At 37.7% G+C, this 23,728-nt stretch overlaps 1 protein-coding gene across 1 annotated transcript in view; it reads left to right on the top strand.

Annotated features, from left to right (window-relative positions):
• The window catches only part of LOC106054549 (gem-associated protein 5-like), a 199,569-nt gene that overhangs the window by 160,255 nt on the left and 15,586 nt on the right, over positions 1 to 23,728 (top strand). The window contains exon 20 of the mRNA XM_056038406.1: positions 3,390 to 3,527. Coding sequence (XP_055894381.1) covers positions 3,390 to 3,527 — 138 coding nt within the window. The remainder of the gene's footprint in view (positions 1 to 3,389; positions 3,528 to 23,728) is intronic.

Genomic DNA, 23,728 nt, shown 5'->3' with positions numbered 1-23,728 from the left:
AATATTAATAAGCCCTCATATTCACTCTGAATTCGTATTTCTAGATCTAGATATATTTCAAGGATATGTTGAGCTCGAGTTAGTCCTCTTATAAAATACAAAGTGCTTTCGATGGTCTAACTCTACAAACTGCATACTCATCTATTGTTTACCACAAACACGCGCGCACGACTTCCGTGCTCACGATAAAAGAAATATGGAATTTGCTTTCATTAAATGTCTATTTTTTGTGAATTTGTGAAAGAACGTCTTAAGATAAAAGAAAATAAATACACAATAGGATGTAAATAAAAAAGATTAAACATTAAAAATTGAATAAGAAAAATCCATTAGGAAAACTCGACCTAGTGGCTGTTTTAGTGCGTAGCCTGATTTACGAAGTTTGTGCTACCTGTATGTTAAAAAATAACTGGGAGAATTAGTGAATATACTTCTCAGTTCTGTCTAGAAATATTTGATAGGCTTTGTGTTTCTTGTAGAAGCTGCGAATTAAAAAATAATCTTGGGGAAAATGTACACAGCCGTTTTGATCGTGTAAGGTGCTTAGTTGTTCTAGGCACATTGTAAGTATTAACAAGTCCAATTTAGTTCTAAGAGGGAAATCAGTCAATTAAAGCTTTTACAATGATATAAAACTACTCATTTGAAATACTCACTAAATAATAAGACATTGTCTTCGAGTCTGAAGATAAAGGAAAAGAGTGCAGCATTTCACAATACATTTTCACGTAAACCCACTTGTGACCTGCATATCTTTTCACAATAGACGCCTTACAAAGCCGTTGTCCGTGTGGGTGTAGATTCTAGGTCTACATCCGACGCAAATAAATAACTAAACCAGTTTTTCTTTTGACGTAAGTACAAATTTTTATGTAATCGTCACTAGACAGTTTTTAGTTCTCACCACAGACAACAAAGAGCGATGAAATGTCAAACTATGTACTTCCTGTTGGTGCTCGAAGAAAGAATGTAAAGCTTGTCAAACTCTTCCCGAACCTTCTTTCCGTGTCAATGAGGCGAAGATTTGGAAATGAAATAATTAGATCATTCGAAACATGAAGTAGGCCACATTGAAAACTGCTGCGTTATTGTTAAGTCGTAATGAGTTGAACATCCCTGGCATGGAGTGTCTGAGGTCAACGATGTTCTTGACTGAATAGCTGCTGCAGCTAAGTCTCTGTAAATAAAAGCTAAGTGAAGAAAAGAAAAAAACTAACTTAAAGTGTTCTTCACTTTCATTCACCAGTGTGAGGCAGGTCGTTGTCTTAACACTGCACTACAAACGCGCGCACACTCACACAGTTGCCTTTAATTGGCATTAGGCATGCGTCCGTTTATCTGATTGCATTTAAAGATAGGAGCATGTTTCAACTCTGTGGCTTTTTTTTTCTAAATGCTTCTAGTTGTCAGTGTCATCCACATGATTTTATCTGAATAGATCCCCCCCACCCCGTACACGAACACATCTTCTTGTGACATGACAGTGAGAAAGGATTCTCGTTATTGCTCTACTAGCCACCCCCTAACGCCGCCCGTGCATAGCTCCCGGCATAAAGTGTCTTGGTATCCATGTCTCGCGGCATAAACTGTATCCATTTTACATGGCTTACAGTGTCCTGGTTATTATGTCTCCAGGCATATAATGCCCTCCTGGTATCCATGTCTAAGGCATAAAGTGCCCTCATGATATCCGTATCTGTCAGCCAAGTCCTCCTAGTACCTATTTCTCTTGTCTTACTCTAGTTTGTCTGTCTGTCCAGTTCACTCGAAAGTTGAATGAAATGCATTATCACATTATGCACCATTATACTATACACCATCAATTCTTTTGTCTGAACTCCCCTCATGTTGTACATTCTATAAAACATTTCTATGCGCTACTTACTTGCTCAGTTCTAGTGACATGGTTACGTATTATCTCCACGACCTTCAAAAGGTAGCGACGTACTGGCTCCACAGTTTCTCTTTAGCTACAGACCTAGACATGGTTGAAGTTTTCTAGTTTAACCGAAACCAATCATCATAGAAGGCCTGAACACTGACCTGCAATCTGTGGGCAGTGGGGACAGATAGCTCGTTGACACGTCAAAGGTCTTTACCACATATTAACGACCTATTGGTCTCCACTGCCCGCAGGTTGCGACGTCGCAGGTTAGTGTTGATGTCTACTTCGACGATTGGTCTTGGTTTAACCAACTAAAAAATGGACATCTGTATTTGATAATAGACTAGTATTTGTTCCTGGACTTGATTCGCTTCTCACTTGACACTGGATCTGTGCCATTGTTGCACAGAACTGATTTGTCAGTGTAGATAGCGTTATATTTTACCTTGAGTCTACCCATCTTTCCGGAACACTTCACATTTAGAACATTTTCTAGATCTAAATGCAGTTTTTATTTCAACAATTCACACGAACGATACACCTGGAAACCGTAGGTCACGGAAACGACTGAAGTCTACATTAAAGCTCCTCTGGGTTACAGAATTTTCTTTTTTCTTTTTCTTTTATTTATTTATTGCATTATTTCCTCGTGTAAAACTTTCCAACATAATGTCAGGTGAGCATGTTTGAACTAAGTTTGCTAATTTCACTTTAATATAGCTTGTCTTACTATAAATTGCTTAATATTTAGCGGCCCCCGAAAGGGGAAAAGACGCTATTAGTTTTGTGTGGCCTGTCTGTCCGTCCGTCCCGTTTAAATCTCAGAAACTAGAAGAGAAAATGAAAATCGGACATCATGATATTTTAGATTATTAAAAGTTCTGATGCAAAGGCTACTTTTTTCTTTTCCGAAAGTGAACCATCTAATTTTTAAAATTATATATTCAAGCAGATTTTTTAAAAAAATTACACCACTTTTCAATGAAAAACTTCAGGGGAGGTAAGACTTATAAAAAGGTCACAGATTTCTTCTATCAAGCCTCACTCATAGATTCGCGTAATGGCACAAAAAAATTGCATCTAAGGTCACAATGGAAATAGTATCAATTGATCATTATAAAATAGATTTTTCAATTATTAACTAACTCATGGAATAGAATACTGAGCTACTGCGCTAGGTGCCACCGACATTGTATCGGGAGGTTTCCATGCTGATCTTAGGTGATCACTTAACGCTACTCATCTTATTCCAGAAGAGTTAGAAGAGTCTTATCAAAGACGAAGTGTTGCACTGTTGGCTTTTATGTAGAAAAAACCCTGTCAAAACAAGAATATGGATTTAATATATTTCTCGTCCATTTTGTGAATTGGATGGGGGCTGACTCTGAGTTTGTGTGATAACAAACTCTCTTTGTAATCTTGTTCATTATAGTTTTGGAAAAAAAACGCACTTTTAATTCACTAAGTATCCAATATAATCGCTTGCCCTTTGTGTGCTCCACAGGCGAGTACCATCTTAACAATGAGAACATGGAGTATCACCTCCAGTTGGAGTTATGGAGAGGTAACATTGCCGGAGCTGTGCAGATAGCCAGACAGCGAAACGAGTTGTCTGACTGGATAGTGGCCATGGCACCTTTGGGTAAGTTACAATTTTCACTTTAACTTTGGGTATCAAGTCTCACCCACATTTCTTTCTATATTTAATCATCATCTCATCTCTGCCTGTGGTCCCTTCAGAAGAAATAATTATTCCTAATTGGAGGCCCTTGGCAAAGTGAATTTGGTGGCCTCAAATAAAATAAAATAAAAAAGCGACAACAGTAAAATTATTCAATTTATTAAAAACCTATTGTACTTCAACAATAACATTGAGGACAAGTTTCGCTATTTCTTCTCTAAAATGACAAGAAGGAAGACAGTGCAAGGCCCTCACCAATTGGTGACCCTAAGCACTTTGTCTATGCCTAAGGCTGGCTCTGTGCCAATAATAAGATCGTTGAGAAATCAATTCCAACAATATATTTGATATTCAATGCTTTATTTTATTAAAAACCTTGTTTTTCTTAGTCAAAGCACGAGCTCCATTTGTTGTTACACTTACCATCTTGTACAAGCCGACCCAACACTTTCAACACAGTTTTTGATAGAATTGAATAAATACTGGCTTGTGTTTGTCTTTGACTGAATGTTTCGAAATATTGCCATTAAGAATAATCTTCGTTTATATTAAACTTTTTAGAATAACAATTTTTCTTTAGCCTCTTCATAATAAGTGATAAGAATCAGAAGTTTCAACTATTTCTAGATCTATAGATATCTATAGATATTTTCAATTATTTATATAATATATTTGCATTTTTATTTGTGTAATGTGTAGGAACACCTGATTTCTTTAAGCGTCGGCGGGCCGTATAAAACACTTCGGCGGGCCGCATGTGGCCCGCGTGCCGTAATTTGCCCACCCCTGCTCTATTGGTTAAACTAATGTTAGCATTCCTATCGAGAACATAAGTATATAGACATTCCAACTTTGTCCTATCAAAGTGGCTCAGACAGGAGCGATGTAAACTGATTTTTGTTGGAGAGAGATTAATAATGGCCTGACTTCGGCCAGGAATAAAGATTTACTTTTTTATAGCAAGTTGTCTGTCATAAACCACTTCCGTTTGAAGATTTTTTTTGTTCTGACTTGTCATTCAATGCTAGAGTTTCAATCCAAGGCAAAAGAGGAATGGAGACAGACTGTGAACAGACTAATGGTAGGTGTGAAGGTGATCAATGTTTATAGCCGAGGTAGAACTGAAGTGAATTGTAAAAGCACTGGTCGATTTTTACATCTCGATATGAATGAACTAAACGTCGGGTGTGAAAACTGAAGTCGACAAGACCGTGTTACGCGAACGATCTGGCCCATGTAGTGGGCTCGCCTAGCTCGGTCACTTGCCGTAAATCTTGACTTGACGTCTGATCGGTTCACTCCATCACCGAGCATGTCTGTGTTGAAGGGACGAGAGGATCGTGATCCACTTCTCGATAAGAGAAAATGGTTGGATGGTAAAAGTTCACTTTGACCTAGGTCTGTGTTACATGTTGCTTTGACCTTTTTAAATTGAAGCTCAGTTTCAATCAATTTAAACTTGTGTCTTATGTAATGACATGTCTAGCCGAGGGCAGTGATTCTAAATTGTTGGAAAGTAAAATACATTTTGGTCACAAATATTTGTTTGTTCATTGCATCAGCCTTCGAAATCGTTCATTATGGTTCGCATGTCAAAAGGACTACATAACAACAATACATTCACACAGACTTATTAGCGGCAGCCCCCCGTTGATTGATGTGCATGTCGAAGGTAAAGTGTTTATAGTTTTGAGCAAGACGAACATTATGGTGAAATCCCAGATGACATTAACCCCTTTGCTCTTTGAAATGAAACTAAAATGTACAACTAGCATTGCCTTAGATTACTGAACACGCTATTCCTCCTACATCCATTCACGGATATAGTGGAAACAGTTACTTATTTCTCTTAACAAAACATGAATCCATAAAAATATTAACCAATCAGACAATCGATTACTGGTAATTAGTTGCTGTTTTTTTTATCGAATAAGGGAAATAATGTCTACATTATTGAGAGATATATTTGTAAGTGCGGTGTTCTTTCCCTTAGATAAGCTTTTTTTAAATGTTGTTGTTATATTTTGCTTTGTTTTTTTTTTTATCTTTATTTGTGTATGCTTAATTAAACAAAAGTTTGTTTTCGTAAGACCAGAAGAAGGTGTTACACTCTTATTTAGAGTCCAATATAGACTAGTATTTCTTGAGACCGCCCATAAGCTTTAATGGTATTCCCAACTATAAAACCACACTGAAGCTTTGAAAAAAAAAAAGTGAAGTTTCCCTTGCAGACTTTGCGATCCAAATGGCATATAATGTAAATGTCTTCTGTTTCTGTGGCCCACGATGTACATTCAAGAACCTGTTACACCAACAATGGAAAGGAAACATAATGTTGAAAAAAATGACTTTGGTTACGTCAACGTTCATTATTGTTCATTATTATTTGTTTGCTCTAGCCAGGGTTCTCGTTTCATGGTATTTCTCTGGGCCATATGAAATGAGTATTAGCTTGTGTTCATAGATCTCTAACCAACTGCTGAGCTTCCTGTTTGGCCTGGTTCCTACTGCTCAGCCAGGATGAACAATTAACTGGTTGTGGTTTTGAGAACTTTTTGTTATCTGCTGTGCCTGTTGCGTGCCCTGCTCTGTGATGTATCGCATTAAAAAAAATAGTTTTAGGAGGCAAGGCATTTCCTGCTGCGCTCTACCAGACAGACGATAGGCTGTGAAGTTTGAGTCAACACTGCTGGAGCTACTTCTAACAAACTTTGAAGAAAATACACAATTTGTTAAGGCCATTTTCTTATTCTAATTGTAAGACTTGAAACCCATCTCTGTAGTTGAACAATAGAAATGAAAGGCCACTGCAACCACGAAACGACAAAACCAAATCACTAGTCTGTAGATCAATTGGGAGACGGCACTATCAAAACGTACGATGCGTAGTTAACACGTAATTCCTTTTGAAAAAAAAGATGTACCAAATACTAATAATAGTCCCTTGTTTACATTAGGTGCCCCCCCCTCCTTTCAACCCTGTTACCCTTCCCTTCACCAGATCCACGTGCTTTTTTTTTTTTTTCATTACTGGTTAAACAATGGAACAGCTTTGAATTAGTGAGACCTGAATATAATCTCTGACTTGTTTGACTAACTTAGTCTTGATTGTTTGGTGTTCCCCACAAGCCACGACTCACCTTTTTTTTTTTTACAAAGCTTATATCAACTCACTCTCTGTCTGTCTGGTAAAGAGTGCTTACTAGTTATTTCTCCCACACCCATTCTCGGATCAAGTTGAAATTTTGCTCAATTATTTTTTGGCATTGGCAAGACATGAATAAAAAAAAAATAATTAGATAATTAATTACTGGTAATTAATTATTTTGTTTAATACCAACAAGAAAACTAATACCCCCTTATTCACAGATATGGTTTAATTTGTTGGGTTTAGTCCCCTTAAATAAGCGTTAACGCTATTTCGCCCTTACGTTTTCTCCGATCAGCTGATACTTCAAACAATTATTTATTGTAGCTAACAAATCGAAGGAGTGTTGATATTTTGCTTGTTTCACCTAGTTGTGATGGTTTCACCTAGTTGTGATGGTTTCACCAAGGTATTCTCTGTTCACATTTAGTCTGGCTATGGTTTGCTTCTGCGGAACTGTTTCTCTCTTCAGACGAAACATCAATTGTAACATCCAGGACTTCTTTGAAAATCTTTCATTTAGAAAGAGGAAATGATTCTGTTCCAATTGAGATCGTTCGATCAATGACGTATAAATGGCTGCTTTGTTCACATTCATGTCTTTCTACAAATATGTTTTGTGTTCGTGCTTTCAGTGTCTTGTGTGCAGTGTAGACACATGTCGCTGCTACCTTGCCTGGTTCTGAACCCCTTTGAAATGTTTGTCAATTTTAACAGAGCTGAAATCACTTTGAGCTGAATGTCACATTGACTACATTGCCTAGATATCAGCTTCAGAAATAGGTGTGGCTTTCTACTGCCACGCCTCCTCAATCGGGCTGAAATTATTCATACATAAGACTAATCGGGTTGGTCACTATTAAGTCTCTTCGTATTACTCGCTTCCTTTAATCTAAAACTGGTTCAACGGTGAAAGCCCACAACCTATTTTCAGTTGCTTAATAGCTCATTACAGTAGCCACCTGGTAAAACCTCGTACTATCAATGTTACTTGGTTTAACTTACATACATAATTTTAGGAAAAAGTTACTTTAAAAGCAAAAGTACTTTAATTTCTACACGCTTGCCAGTTAGGAAGTATGGATTGTACTAAGCAAACATGCGGCTATTATGTGTTGAACACTGAGTTGACTGTGAACTGTACATCCCAGAACAAGTAGAAAGAGTTGTTTTATGCATTCAATATGTTAGCCATTGCGTCCCAATTTAAAGACTTATTTAATGATCAGTAATATTTTGATTGAATGCTCATTAATGTCGTAGTTGAATATTCAGTGACACTATGGTTGAATATTAAGTGACGTTATGGTTGAATATAAAGTGATATTATGGTTGATTATTAAGTGACACTATGGTTGAATGTAGAGTGTGTTATGGTCATGTTAAATGTTGTGGTTAAATTTAATGTAAGTTAGTCTGTCAAGTTTGAAGATCACCGGTATGTCTCAAACTGTTTGTGACACAATGAAATATGACTGCATCTAGTATTTGAATGTGTTGAATACTAAGCAACATGCCCAGTAGTAGACTAAATAATAGAGTCTCACAATAGTTTTGTCAACTGGAATTCTACTAACGGTAGAAGAATGCAGACATCCAACTTACTAACCCGAGAAAGACTTGTTGTCATTATTCCGAGCCTTTGAAAAAAATACAAAGTAAATCTGAATAGTTAGGGGAACACACTTTCAAAAGTACTCCTATATGTTGTGTTGTGTTGTTTAATTTACCGCTACCCATGACTATTAAACATATCAAGTGAAGAGAGCTTGAAATGAAATCAAAATGTGTAGATAAGTTGTTTCTTAATTCAGACCTGCTGCTTGTTAGATGATTGTAAGTCTTCTTGTAAGATTTGTTTTAGACATTTCAACTGTACTAGGTTCAAACATGTTATCTATTATATAGGCCTTACATTTTGAAAAGCATGATCCTCGTTGGTGTTGAGAGTAGGCAAGAAACTCACAGATTCAATTGTGTTAATGAAACATGTTTTACTCTTCTATCTACTGTTTGTTCAATATGTTTTAATGAACGTTGAGACTCAAGTGTGACTAGTTTTTAAAGGGATCGCACAATGAAATGAACATGTAGATTCATTGTTGTTGTTTTTCGTAGCTACAAGAGTTAATCGCTCTTGACGCTGTCTATTTTACTGCTGTAAAACTTGCCATCAGCCCAAGCGAAATGTAAACAATAGGGGAAACAACTCACAGTGGTGTGTGGTCAATTTAACGTTTTAAAGGACAGTGATTCTCAACTTGAGAGCTCGTGATTGTCTGGAACTGTTTATCGTCTTGTGAGACTTCTAGCTTCTATCTAGACAACAAAGTGATGCTATGATGATCTAGAAACAATTGTTTTATTAAGATCATTTAGTTACAAGCAACTTAATACTAAGAAGGTCTAGCAACGTAATTGTATGATTTCTACAAGATCCTACCTTGTTCTAATTAAAACAAACGTTATTTATAATGGTCTAGCTAAAGTAAACACAATCCTATGATGGTCTAGCTTTAGCCAATTGATAGTGACCTCCCCTTCAAGGCTTCAACTGTGTTCCAATGCATGACAGTATTTCAACTTTAAAGTCTTCTAACGTGTGGTGTGTGTTTTTTTTTTTTTTTGTCAACTTTGTTCGATTGAAATAAAGTCAAAATAGAAAAATTTCAACACAGATTACAACTTTGTAGAACTACGAAACAATTACTTGCTTTCCAATAATTAATTTTCCTTTTTTTATAACTGATTCAAGATAACAGATTATTTTTACCCAAATACCTATAATAAGGAAACCTCAGAGTTGCCTTCAAGTACGCATCTTGCGTATTTTGTACGCCAACGGTCACGAAAATACGCAAGTACGGTTTATCATCTGAAAATACACATTTCCTTCTCTCTCTAAAGTAAAGAACTAATCCCCCACCCCTATAATTAATTTTTTTTTTTTAGAATTGTTGTTTTAAATTATGTCCAACTTATATGCATACTAAATAGATATTTTCTCGTGTTTTTTTTTAAAAAGTAAACATTTTTTTTCGTGTAAATGTAGTAGTTAGTATGACAGAAATTACTTAACCTAGCAATACAAATGAAAAAAAAAATATTTTTTTTTTTACAAAAAATCAAAAACCGTTTGCCTAAATGTGTAAAAAAATATGGCTAATGGCGATCTCCCCTACTAAAGAGCCTCCAGTGTTTGTTACTATTAATAATGAATAGTAGTAAAAGTGGTGTATTTAAAAAAAAAACTTCTTGCATAAGTGATTTAAAAAATTAGATTTTTCGTTTTTAGAAAAGAAAAAGTAGCCGTTGCATCAGAACTTTGAATGGACTAAAATATTAAGATGTCGGATTTTCACTATCTTTTCTAGTTTAGGAGATCTAAACAGGACGGACGGAAAGACATTTCACACAAAACTAATAGCGTCTTTTCCCCTTTCGGGGGCCGATAAAAAAAAGGCAAAATTAACTGTTCTAACTTTGTATAGGTCTATATTTAGACTAGTATTTCACGATAGAGTCTACAATGCCGCGGCATTGTTAAAATACATTTAAAAAGCCCTATGTACATTAAAAGCCAATCAGCTGTTAATGAAGATGCCTCCAGATCTAAATCTATTCTATTCTAGACCTAGATTCGATGTTGTGCACACCACCAAATTGAGGAGCGAGTTCTTTTGAGATGATAGTAAGAAGGGGGGAGGTTTTCATAGAAGAAATATTGGTTGAGCTTAATCTCTATCTTAACATGATAAATGGAATCAAACTGATGTTCCCTGACTTGCAGAACGTATCTTCAGTGTTAGATCAAGGGCTACTGTTATAGTCACTAGCGACTAGCTAGATTTCATTACTTATGAAAGCCTAAATTCAAAGAATGAAATTAGGGGCATTCAAGGCTGAGTGTGTTTGCAAAAGAAAAGCTTCAATTATGCTGACAAAATTATTAAATTCTTGATTCCCTGCGCCCTCCTTCAACACATCTGTTTGTCATAAAATCATAGCCAAGTGACAAGAACGGCATCATTCTAACATATTCTACAAAGATTTAAAGTGTAAATATTTTGAGAAATGTACAAAATGTCTTGTATAACTTTAGGCTGTGTTAGCTTTAGGATTGCTGCATTTCGTGTATGTTAGGTGCTTGAATGAGTATATTTCTTTATATTTAGGAAAATACACATTTGCCCCTCAGATTTCCAGGTCTGGGAATACACATTTCCCTTTGGGCATGTAGGCATCTCTGGGAAACTACAGGATATGTTTCAATAGAAAGGAACAATGGGTTTGAAGAAATTATTGAACATTATATAAAAACCAGATATAAACCTAAAAAGAGTTATATACAAAAATACATATAGGTATAAATGTGAAGATTTGTACATTCAGCAGACATAGCATACTCATTCAGGAAGTAATTGTCTGCTATTGTAGTTGTGATTCTGTGAATGGGTTAGTTTTAGAAACCCTGTTGCTACTGGCAGTCAAAGTACTACAAGGCAGTCAACGAATGTCAACATTTGATGAGCTAGTGTCTGTGTGCGATCTCGTCATTGGAGGTGGCTCCAGTCATCTTGCACTTGTCTTCAGCTCGCTACTTCTTTTTTAGAATTCATTTTCTGCTTGTACTTTAAAGTTCAGATTAAAGGTACATGTCTAGACTCGGCTGCATCCGCTTTGTAATTGTGTCTTTGTGGGAGAGACATAAACTGAAACAACAACAAAAATATCCTAGCGACAAAACCGTACTCTTCAGTTGTAAAATAGTAAAACAATACCAGTCAAAGCTGGGGAACTAGCAATAATTTGATACATTATCAACCTAAACTAACTCTGGAACTAACCATTGTCAACCTAAACTATCTAACAATAGGACCCAGACACTAGTAAACAATTTTACTGCACTAATATTGATCTCATAAGATGACGGTGTGATAATAAAAGAAAGTTTACACACAGTGTAAGGTATGTTATCAATACAATCTTGACAATTTTATGAACGGTAGTAGGCATTCCTTGGCATTGTTAAGTTTCATCTAACAAGGCGGCTTTGAGCTATTCACGTGTAATCTATTCGTTCCCTTAAGGGATACTCTCAAGCCCTTGTCCTTTCGTGCTGGTCAGATCAAATAAATAAAAACATTTCAGCATAGCCACATGCAACGAAAAACTTTGCAAAAGAAATTTTAGGCCTAATTGAAGGGTTGCAAGCTAACTGGTAGTCGGCTTTTTCTTTTCCGGAAGGCAATAATTTTTTTTTTTCTTGACAGTAAAAAGCCCATAAATTGTTTCTATTGGTGTTTCTTTTTTAATACATACGAGTATACTTTATAAGAGTATACAAAATGTACACAATAAAGAGAGACGCTTTCGAAAGCCTCTAATATCCATGACATCTATTTGAGCACGTTTGAAGTAACTGTGAAATGTATCTTTTAATTGCGCTTCTCTTTATCGAGAAAGGAACATGACAAGACAGAAAACGAAAAGATAGGTCGTCTTAATGTACTTCTTGAATTTAGTGAAACGTGTTGTCTGAGCTCAACCTTTAGTCCACGCACTGAAATAGACGGCAAACCGTAACTTTTGGGGGAGAAACTTGGTCCATCTAGAAGCATTGAGCTGATGGAGCGCAGGACTCTCTGAGGGACATATGGAGGGATCAGTTCGCCAAGGTACTATTGTAGATGTACTGATGACTAAAAAGTGTGGCTATTTTATAGTCGATTCTTGCTTTCACAGGAAGCCAATGGAGTTACGCAAGAGAGCTTTAGCAGAATCCCGTCTTGTTTTTCATGCAGTGTTGTTCTGGTCACCGCAGCTTTGCGACATTGAGTATCCCTGTTAGCACGGCATGGCAGTAGTCAACATTTTGTTGACTCATTATCGTCATGTCGCTAAAAACCTAGTTAAACCTAGCACCAGCCGCCTTGTTAGACATTCCTTGGCATTGTCAACTTTCATCTATCTCCGTACATCAAGTAGTCAAGATTGTATTGATAACATACCTTACACTGTATGTAAACAATTCTTTTATTACCTCAGTTATCTTGTGAGATGACTATTATTGCAGTTGACTATGGTCTAAAGTTTAGGTGCTATTGTTATAGGGTTAGTGCCTGTGTTGCCAATGTCTGTACTTGTGGTTAGCTCCATAGTTTAGACTGCTATTGTTTTTATATTTCACTACTGAAATTTACGATTTTGTCGATAGGATATTGTCTACAACCTAACGACCGCGTAACCTAAACTGGACACTACAGATACGTGATTTCTCTCTCCTTCTGTTCTGTTGAATGAAGCCTGTTCTACTAGTTGATAGCATGCACCCAGTGTTCTGGACCATCACCATGTTGGATTGTAATAAGAAAGGCCGCTGAGAAACAATGACCTGCCCCTACGATCTGGATAAGGTTTGTTGGTGGTGGTCACTCGAGTTCTTCACTCAATAACGCTTTCACAGATCTATTTTTTCTTTGAACTTTAAGAATGTTTTAGGAAACACTTGGGATCTGTACACGTCATTCTAGAAAAGCGGGCACAGATTCAAACCAGCCGCGTCTTTTTGTTATGACGTGTGCTCTCTGGTTCCGTCGTCTGAGGAAATAGCAAGATGTGTAGAGCGACTGAAATAATATTGACCTAACAATACCTTCATTTTATCACAAGCAAGATTTTGAATCATTTCACCTTATCCGGCTTTACCCAAACCGTGAAATACTTGCCGGGCTGTGGAATTCAATTATTTGAAGGAAAGAGAAACTGTTGAAAGATGGTAAGAATATTCCAGAAGCTAGTGAAAAGATCTACAGCAGCGTTACATACACTTGCCCACCCCCCACCTGCGGGGTTAGGTGAACAATGAGATTGTGTACAATGTACTTTGAGAATGTAATTATTTTAAAAAAAAATGTTGTTTGCATATTTCTTTACCGCAAGTTTTAAAAAAATTAAAATAATAAATGAGAGTTTGTTATGTGGGTCAGCCAACTTTTTGAATTTTCAGACATTTTCTATCTGATACAGCTGTTGATTTGAAAAAAAACATATTAGCTTTTGAAATCTAAACGTCAGGTGAACAGACTGCACTTGCTTTGTGGGGCCACTAGACAAATGCATTCCATCTTTTCGGTTTGACTTTATTTAGACAGACATATTAGTGAAGATTTGTCAGACTTAAAGAGAGCCAATAATCCAATAGTTGCTGGTTTACTTTCAAAATCCAAATCTGAATGAAATATATCTCTTGAAGTTCTCAGTTCTGAAGTTGTTGACATTGCGCCATGGTGGACTTCTTTAATGAAACTATTTCATGACTTCCTAACTAGATCAAACGCCATGCTCTGTTATGGTACTTTCGTTACTGAGACTCGTGCTACATGAGTACTGGCATGTTCTCTTGATAAGTAATTTATTCGTATCCTTTAGTGAGCTAGTCCTCTTTCAATGTGCAGTATCACTTTACTCTAGAAATAAACGACATCACCGCTCTTTGGTAGCCAAAAACGAGGAGAAATAATCCTCTTCCTTTTTTTGTTTTAGAAAGATCAAAGAAATGTGAACTCGTTGAATTAAGAGACGAACAAGAAAAAAATAATTTTGGAAAAGGAAAAATTTTTATTTCATTGTTTTCTTGAAACCTGGCTAACGTGTTGGTTAACGTGTTGGCTAACGTGTTGGCTAACGTGTTGGCTAACGTGTTGGCTAACGTGTTGGTTAACGTGTTGGTTAACGTGTTGGTTAACGTGTTGGCTAACGTGTTGGCTAACGTGTTGGTTAACGTGTTGGCTAACGTGTTGGCTAACGTGTTGGTTAACGTGTTGGTTAACGTGTTGGTTAACGTGTTGGCTAACGTGTTGGCTAACGTGTTGGCTAACGTGTTGGTTAACGTGTTGGTTAACGTGTTGGTTAACGTGTTGGCTAACGTGTTGGCTAACGTGTTGGCTAACGTGTTGGTTAACGTGTTGGCTAACGTGTTGGCTAACGTGTTGGTTAACGTGTTGGTTAACGTGTTGGTTAACGTGTTGGTTAACGTGTTGGTTAACGTGTTGGTTAACGTGTTGGTTAACGTGTTGGTTAACGAATGTCAAGCCACTTTCCAATATCTCAAACTTTACACATTCTAGATTAGTGTATCTATTAATAAACGGAGATGTGCTTGCTGAGCGCCTAAATGGCAGCATGGAAACCTTCTCCCAGATACCCCCAGTCCACAAAAGAGATTGAACCACTGAGCGTCCTTTTAAGCATGAATGTTGCGCTATATTAAAGCGCTTCAAAACTCCGATGGTCTAACTAGCAGCTATTTGTCTGTGTGTCACTTTGTCATTTCCATTGGGCCAACCACAACATTTCTGTTAGTGTCCGACAGGAAACAGGTTCACGATGCGCATGTCACCATAAGACATTCTTGTCATAGCTAACAAATAACGATTATGTAACTGGGAGTTACCTCCCACAACACATTGCTTTAGCTTGTTTAAAAGGCAAAGTAATGTGTGGGGGGTGGGGTTCCTCTCTCCTCATAATACAATCTCCTTATAACTTCAATGTTTTCATGTCTGATAGTACAACTCTAAAGTATAGTCTCAAGGAACGGTTGATCAACCGTGTTATGTTGTTTTTCTTCAGTTGTACGTGAGTTTTTTGGGGCACTTTTTAGCTCTGCAGAATGAAATGTTTTTGGAATTATTTGGTTTGAAACATGAAAGTTTCATTGAGCATCCTTGACACTTTCTAGTGGATCGCATCCTCCGGGATCCCTCAACTAAAAGAAAAACAAAGAAATTAAAACAAATAGAAAATAGAGCAATGAGAATTATAACAAACGAATATTAAAATTTGATTAGATTAACAACATTAGTCAAATCACTAAACTTAGGGACACTTTAGGACAGTCAAGTAGCTATAAAACACTGAACCCTAATTGACAAATAGACAAACTTAACGTAATAAAATACCCAGAAAGACCCAAAGACAGAGGGACATCATATCTTAGTCCATACGCTAGTTCCTTCTTCCCTAGTGCCAGTGGAGAATGGAATGGGTTGTCTGAATCAGCCAGGAAAACCGACGACTTAGCAGAGTTGAAGTCACTGATCAAACTGCATGACTAGATTGACACATGAAATGGACGTAATTATCTTCTTGTTTGAAATAACCTATGTAATGTATAATATATGACAACTACGATGATTTCGAAATACACATTTTGTCTCAGAAGGAATCTGAATCATTCTAGAGGTAGAGATATATTGATCATTTCTTTCAACTGTTTTAGTCAGAAGCTGAACATGGGGAAATAGTTTCAAATCAATCCTTAATTTGGGGGGGGGGGTATTTTCTTATAAATAGAGACCGGCTTATTTTGTGTTTAAAAAATGAATGAAATTGCTCTTAAAAACACTTCTAAAGAAAAGGGACGTTTTGTGGAGGCAATCAAACAAGACTCCAGTCAACTCAAACGCAACCAACGTACTTCAGTGTTATTAGTCTAGTGACTCTCTCTTTCCTTTAGGAAGGAATGCTACATTATCTACGTGGTGTATTACAAGCTGTGGTATCAGTTCATTCCTGGGACCTGAAGCAGATGATGTATAGGGCCAGGGGGAAGCACTGGGGACTAATGAAACGTAGACATTAGTTCGCAGTCGCTGGATATACACGCCCAACCAACTAGCGAGCTCCTTCAGACAAACAATCCTATAAAGTAGGTGAGGGTTTAAGCAGACTTGCGATTAAGCGGACTATTGACCACGGTCAAAACGTGTGATCCATCACGTGATAGTAGCCAGGAAGTGTAGGTTCAAATATCTGATAAAAATGACCCCGACTCTGGGTCGATTTCTCTAGATTTTTTTTTATTCTCCATTTTACAGTCTCCCTTTGACTGCTATGTTAATGTCTTCTAACTTGGCATGCTAGGCGGACATTAGATGCTGTTTAGCAAGTGTCTAGTCTTGTGATAGGGATTGAAAAGTTGTTCTGTTGACTAGTGCTTCCATGGGCGTAATTTTTAAATAGTATCTATTTCCATTGGTTTATTAGAAACTATCAACTTTCAATCTTATTGTTGTATTCTGTACTTCTAGTATTCTTATTCATACATTATAAATAGTTATACAATCATCGGGCGTGCTTTTAAAACCCAGTCCTTTTTCTCTGCTATAAAAGTGGCGATTCTGTATATAGAATTTGTTTGAATGACTTTTTTAAAACAGTCAACTATTATTAATCATTGCAATATAGCTGGAGTATTTTAAAGATTATATTTAAGACTATGTTGGTAAAAGATTATATCCAACACTCTATGTATATTAATCAAGAAACTTTGTATAGGATTTGTTAATCAACGTCGTCTTAATCACCATGTCACAAATGGTTTCCTTTCTACAGACATATATTGACTTAGTCAGATTGTAAAAACAAAATAGGTATAAATAGAAATGTACAAACAATGGTTTCTAGTAGTCTTCCTAAGACTTCAATCCTCCCTATTGGGTGGTAATGTCTCTCCATAGAGATCTGTCACTGGCAACGTCCCAGCTGTTGTCCACTGCTCTGAGGTCCTCCATGAAGGTGTGGCGCCAAGTAATACGAGGATGTCCCTGTTTGCTCTTTCCTATTGACCTCCCCCTTCTCTTGGTATGCTTAATTCAACCTCGTTAAGTGGGTCGAATGCCAGTTCGGCAAAGGATTTCTTTATTGTTTGTCACCCAATCTCTGGAACTGACACCTAAAATCCGTCTTAACCACTTTTGCTTAGCCACATTTAGCCTTTTCTAGATTTTGGCAGATGACTTTCATGTTTGGCATCCATACGTCGGTATGACGATTGTTTAATAGGTGGAATTTTGTCTCAGGACCACTAGCATGAGTTGTCCAAACAGGCCTTAACCTTTTTAAAATCGCCCATGCCTTTCCTATTGGGCATGATACTTCTTGACGGGCATCCTCATCGTTTGATAAGATGCTGCCTGGGTCTGTGAATTAGGCCAAAAGATTTATTTCTTGTTTTCAGCTAAGCCACAATGTTGTTTAACATATTCCAATAACATCGCTAGCCGTACAGTTGCTATTCAGAGAGATGGACCTTGAAGGTATACATCTAGTTAGTTTTCATTATATCTCTACACTTTATGTCCATATAATTTAGGTTTAGATCATTCAAGTTCTTCCACTTCTTGTATGCCCAGGTCCTTCAGTTTCTTGTTGTGTCACATATGCCATGGACCTTCTGTTTCTTGTCGTGTCACATATGCCACGGTCCTTCTGTTTCTTTTCATGTCACATATGCCCAGGTCCGGTTGGTTCAGGTCATGTCACATATGCCACGGTCCTTCTGTTTCTTGTTGTGTCACATATGCCACGGTCCTTCTGTTTCTTGTTATGTCACATATGTCACGGTCCTTCTGTTTCTTGTCATGTCACATATGCCACGGTCCTTCTGTTTCTTGTTGTGTCACATATGCCACGGTGTGACAGGTTGGGAAAAGTGACGTGTGTTTGGCGCGTTTAATGTCTAGGGGATGATTATTTTTGAAACTATCACACACCAACCCGTCAGCATTTAAATCGGGAGCAGGCACGCAACGAGACAAGCGTCCCTCTAGCGGATAGAGGGACGCCGGTGATTCAGTTCTTGTGGAGTCTCAATCCAAAGTTCTGATATCTGTAGTGGGCACAGTAGGGCGGGTGGTCGGCTACCGTGGGCACAAGTGGTACTGCGGGCAGAGCGGATCTGCCGTGGGCAGCGTAGTGAACAGGATAAGTCCAGTGAGTTGCAGAGGGTTTGGCGTAGCTATGACGTCTCGCACAGATCTGGGTCTATAGGGAGTCGCACCTAATAAGTTGACAGGTGGGCTGTCGAATAGGCGGGCAAGTAGATCCGATAGCGCCAAGTAGTAGAGTTGAGTAGGTCCACGTAGGCAGTAGATGATACTCAATAGCAGGTGGGCAAATGATCCGATAAATAAGCAAGTGCAATGCTGAATAGCACTAAGCACAAAGGCAGACCCCTGAGGGGGGCTGCGGATAAATAAAGACAAGTTAGGACATGTCTCTCAAGCATCTTATGCTTTTGAGCACAAAGGGGAGATGATGACAAATGGGATTTGGAAAACAGATGGCTGATAGTAGCAATATAAAAGTGTACATAAAAAGGGGAAATAATAATCTCAAATAAACAACACAAGTGGGAGGAAAAAAAGGGGGGGGGAGAGAAATGGGCGAGGGTCAGCGACCATGACGGTTTGTTAACATACGACCGTCGGCCGAGAACAATGGAGCGCGCTTGAATGGAGAGGGTGTCCGTTCAAGGTGCGCAACTCTCGTTGGAGTAAAACGAGTAATGGGGAGATAATTCATATCTCTTTTCTAAACGCAGTATTAGTGCGCTAGTAAAATTATCAAGGCGGTCAGCCGAGATAAAGGAAATAAAATAAGATATACATGGTTGCGTCAACGATCAATTGAGCAACGTAGCATTAATAGATTAATGCAATATATAAATATATACATATGCCATGTTTATGTTTTCTACTTACGACAGTGAGAAATACACAATGCACTAATTAAACATAAGTGAAATAATAAAATACAATGATAATACTCAGTGAAAAAATGCACAAAGTAATTAAGTGGAACTTGTGATTAAGTTCGGCTTACCACTAGGTATTCCTCTAAGAGTAAGAATAAATGAAGTAGTCCAGACTCGCTCGATTGCTCAGCCAGAATGAGAAATATGAGAGAGTCTGGCTTGATTTAATCTACCTTATATATAGGCCTGGAAAAGACGGGCGGAAACAGGAAATGTCCTAGGCTTAAGATTTATCTTACACGTGGGTGAATTAGACTTGAGATGGGAGTCGCACCTTGGAGCATCGAGAGATCTGTTGGTCCAAGTGATCTCCTAGATCAGTGTTTCTCAAACTGTGTGCCGCGGCACACTAGTGTGCCGCCGAAGATTTGCAGGTGTGCCGCGGGAGTTTTCAGAAAGCCACAAGTGCAGCGTTACACAAGTCTGCCTACTATTAATTTTTTTTTACGTTGCGATGACATCCCCACTTGCAATGACCAGTAATAGTAGTGGGTCGCTCCATATTGACGGAAAGGGTTGTTAGCTCTTCAGGTTATGGCCGTTATGGCATTGTCCACTATACAAATATTATTATAATGACTCAAATGTAGGCCGCCTTAGCAGACTCACGTCAGTTCTTGAATTGGTTACGATAATAATGTGATAGTAAATGTTATTGTTTTGTCAGCCCCGTCCTGTTAGTGTAACCCAGTAACCCACAATGCTGGCATGTTGAAAGAATGTGCTCATTAACAGATAGGGGGGGGGTAATGGAATTCCTTTTAAGCCTTTATATATGGACGATCTAACTTGAATAAACCAGCATTTAAACTTTAAACAGACAAGAAAGTGTTTGTTAGTCTCTACTAGCCTACTATTACAAATAATAAGCGATGTGTTTCATGTAAATTGTTTAGGTGAATTTTAATAATAACAAATTATCAATAAGCATTATTCATTGTTATCCATGGAGAAATACGTTAGCAAGAATGAAACTGCGCAAGCGTTAAATGAAAAGCAAGGAACCAAACGAAGGTACAAAGAAGATTACATCGGATATGGTTTCATATCTTCGGGACCTGAAGATGCTCCGTTGCCATTCTGTCTGATCTGCAATGCAACTCTGTCGAATGAGGCACTTGTTCCAAGCAAATTGAAGAGACACTTGGAAACAAAACATCCAGCTGTAAAAGCGCAACCGAAGGAATACTTTGAAAACATCAGGGCTCAACAAAATAAACAAGCTAAGAAACTTACGCACTACCTAAAGCTGCCAGAAAAGGGATTAATTGCAAGTTATAATATAGCTCAGTTATTAGCAAAACGCAAGAAAGCACACACAGAGGCTGAATCAGTCATTGCACCAGCTTTAGCAATAGTTGTTGAAACTATTCTTGGACCCGATGCCGCCGAAAAAATTAAAAAAGTTCCTTTGTCAAATGATACTATCTCGCGCAGAATTGAAGACTTATCGACAGATTTACAAGATCAAATCTGCGAACACTTCGACGTGACTGACAATGAAGTGTCTCTGCTGTGGTCTCTTCAAGTTGATGAATCCACAGACGTTAGCGACAAAGCCCAGCTGCTAGCTTTTATTCGGTTCATAAAGGATGAAAAATGTGTCAACAAATTCTTATTTTGAAAAGACTTACAAACTACGACCAAAGGCGAAGATATTTTCAAAGTGGTGAACGAAAACATTTTGCTATTCAAACTACAGTGGAGAAACTGTGTCAGCGTTTGCACCGATGGCTGTCCTTCCATGAAAGGAAATAGAAAGAGATTCGTCACTCTTGTGCGTCAAGAAAATCCAAATGTATTAGTTGTTCACTGCATGATCCACAGAGAAGCTCTTGCCTTCAAATCTTTGCCGAAAAATTTTATGTCTGTTCTGGATCAAGTGATTCAAGTTGTAAACTTCATCAAATCTCGACCGCTTGCACCCCGACTTTTCTCAGAGCTTTGTGAAGCAATGGATTCAGACTACAAATGTCTCCTGTATCACACCAATGTTCGTTGGCCCTCCAGGAAAACTGTTAAAGCGTGTCGTCCAACTCAAGGCTGAGCTGATTTCATTCTTGGAGGCTGAAAAAAAAAAGAATTTGGAGGTTTTCTATTCATGACGAGATCTTGTGGGTTAATGTGACATTTCTCTCTGATTTATTTGAGAAATTAAATTCACTGAATTTAAGTCTTCTAGGATCATCGGAAACCATCATCACTGCATCCTCAAAACTTAAAATCATTTGGTGAAAAATTGTCTTTGTGGCAAAGTAAGATCTCGAAAGGAGTCTTCGACTGCTTTCCTACTTACAATGAATGTGCTTCAAATGAAGAAATCACCCCCGAAATTCTGGACACTTTGACACACCTGCAGTCAGCATTGCAGCATTACTTTCCAACAATTGGAAGTAATGAATATGGATGCGTCAGCTATCCATTTGGAAACAATGAAGCTACAAATCTGACAACTGAAGAAGCAGAACAGCTCATAGATTTAAAAAACGATGAAGTTCTTAAGTCAAGTTTTGCCGAGAAAAGCCTGGATGTCTTTTGGATTTCAATCAACAAGTAATATCCTGCAATCAGTTTAAAAGCAATCAAAATAATTCTTCCATTTGCATCTTCATGGTTTTGTGAGTTTGGATTTTCAGCACTGACTGAAATCAAGTCTAAGAAAAGAGAGAGACTTCTTACAATAGACGATGAAATGCGAATTTGTTTGTCGGCTCTGGAGTCTCGATTAGATCGAATTTGCTCTCAAAAACAGGCACACCCTTCACATTAAATGTGATACTTAAAAACGGGTAAAATCTTTTTTCTTTTTTATTATAAAACAACTGTTGCTCTTCGTGGTGTGCCGCGAAATTTTTGTAGTTTTTTTACTGTGCCGCCAGACAAAAAAGTTTGAGAAACACTGTCCTAGATCAAAGAGAGACGTGGGAGAAAGGGGGGGGGAAGGAAGATTGACTCGCATTCCATCCAAGGTGGTGTCCACTGCGGCTGTCAGACATCCTGCGGGTAAGATCAAAGAGACTGTTTTTATCTTTCCCCGATCAAGGGAAGATAAATGAAAGTACGCCAAGGTGGTGGACCAAGTCTAGCTCGAAGAGGTAAAGGTGGGGCGGGTGAAGAAAGTGGGGATAGGACGGGGAAATAGTAAAATAAAATAAATAAATGAGGATAAATAATAATAAATGATGTGATAAAATTGAGTGACTCTGGCAGAAAGCTTTTGACTTGTCACACACGGTCCTTCTGTTTCTTGTTGTGCCACATATGCCCAGGTCCTGACGCTTTTTTGGTCTGTCTCTTCTTCCTGTTCCCATTGTTCCTGCCCGTGGTGTCCCATCTGTCTGCATATACTTCTTATCATTTGTGCCAACTTGTCCAGTGTCTCTAGGGAAACCTAACTATTCACTGGTCGACTGCTAAGTGTTTTGTTTGCAAGTAGAAAAAATGTGTTGTACTCTGGCGAACAGACTAATTAGGACTTGTTTGTCCGGACTTGGCTTGTTAATTTCTTACTGTTCACATAATTATCATCTTTTCTCTTTCTGGTCTCTGAGTCTCTTTATTCTCATTAGAACTATTTTTTTTTTGCTAATTGTTTCATCCGCTTTGATTTAAACTCCCTTTTTTTTTAGTCTTTCTTTCTCGTTTTTTTTTTGTTCGATCAGTTTCTCCCTTAGTTTTATTTCGATCATTTTCTCCATTGGTTTTATTTCGATCAATTTCTCCATTGATATAAACTGGATCACATTTTTCGTCAATGTAACCTTTACTTTCTCCGTTCTTGACTCACATTCAAGTCGTTTGAAATACTTTTAGTAATGCCTATGATCTCCTATAGAACTAGTTCGTCTCTACGTCACTGTTGTATAATGAGTTGCAATCAATTAAATCAATGGGATATTCAGTGATTGACAAAAACAATCAATATTTATTAAACAGACATAACTATTATCCAAAATACATGCACATCAGTTTTAACCGTTATCTTATATTTTATCTTATATTTTCATTTCTAAATATTAAGATTTGAACCACTTCTAACACATCTATAGTTATTTCACTAGAACAAAACCCAGACTCTTTCGAGCTATCCACAGAACTATTCTCACCAAACTCGTCTTTCAACAGAACTATCCTCAGAGTCGTCTTTGGGTAGAACTATTTCTTCACTAAAATCGTCATTATCAGAACTACCTCAAAACTATCTCCACTAAAGAAGTCACAGACAAATCAGTGTTCCAATAAGAATTTGAAGAAGGCAAGAAAGTCCTTGGAGCACCAATGAAGGAGTCTTTTGTTTCAAGGCAATGTTTACCTCGGTTACAAGAGGTCCACGTGTGACGTCCTTAAGTACGGAGAACTCTCTAGATGTAGATGACGCACGTAGCAGAACTGAGGTTCTCAACTTAGTTTAAA

Source organism: Biomphalaria glabrata, chromosome 8, assembly GCF_947242115.1.
Source record: "Biomphalaria glabrata chromosome 8, xgBioGlab47.1, whole genome shotgun sequence".
In the NCBI taxonomy this organism is placed as follows: Eukaryota; Metazoa; Mollusca; class Gastropoda; family Planorbidae; genus Biomphalaria; species Biomphalaria glabrata.
The sequence above is the reverse complement of the archived record's forward strand: the minus strand, read 5'-3'. Positions and strand labels throughout refer to the sequence as shown.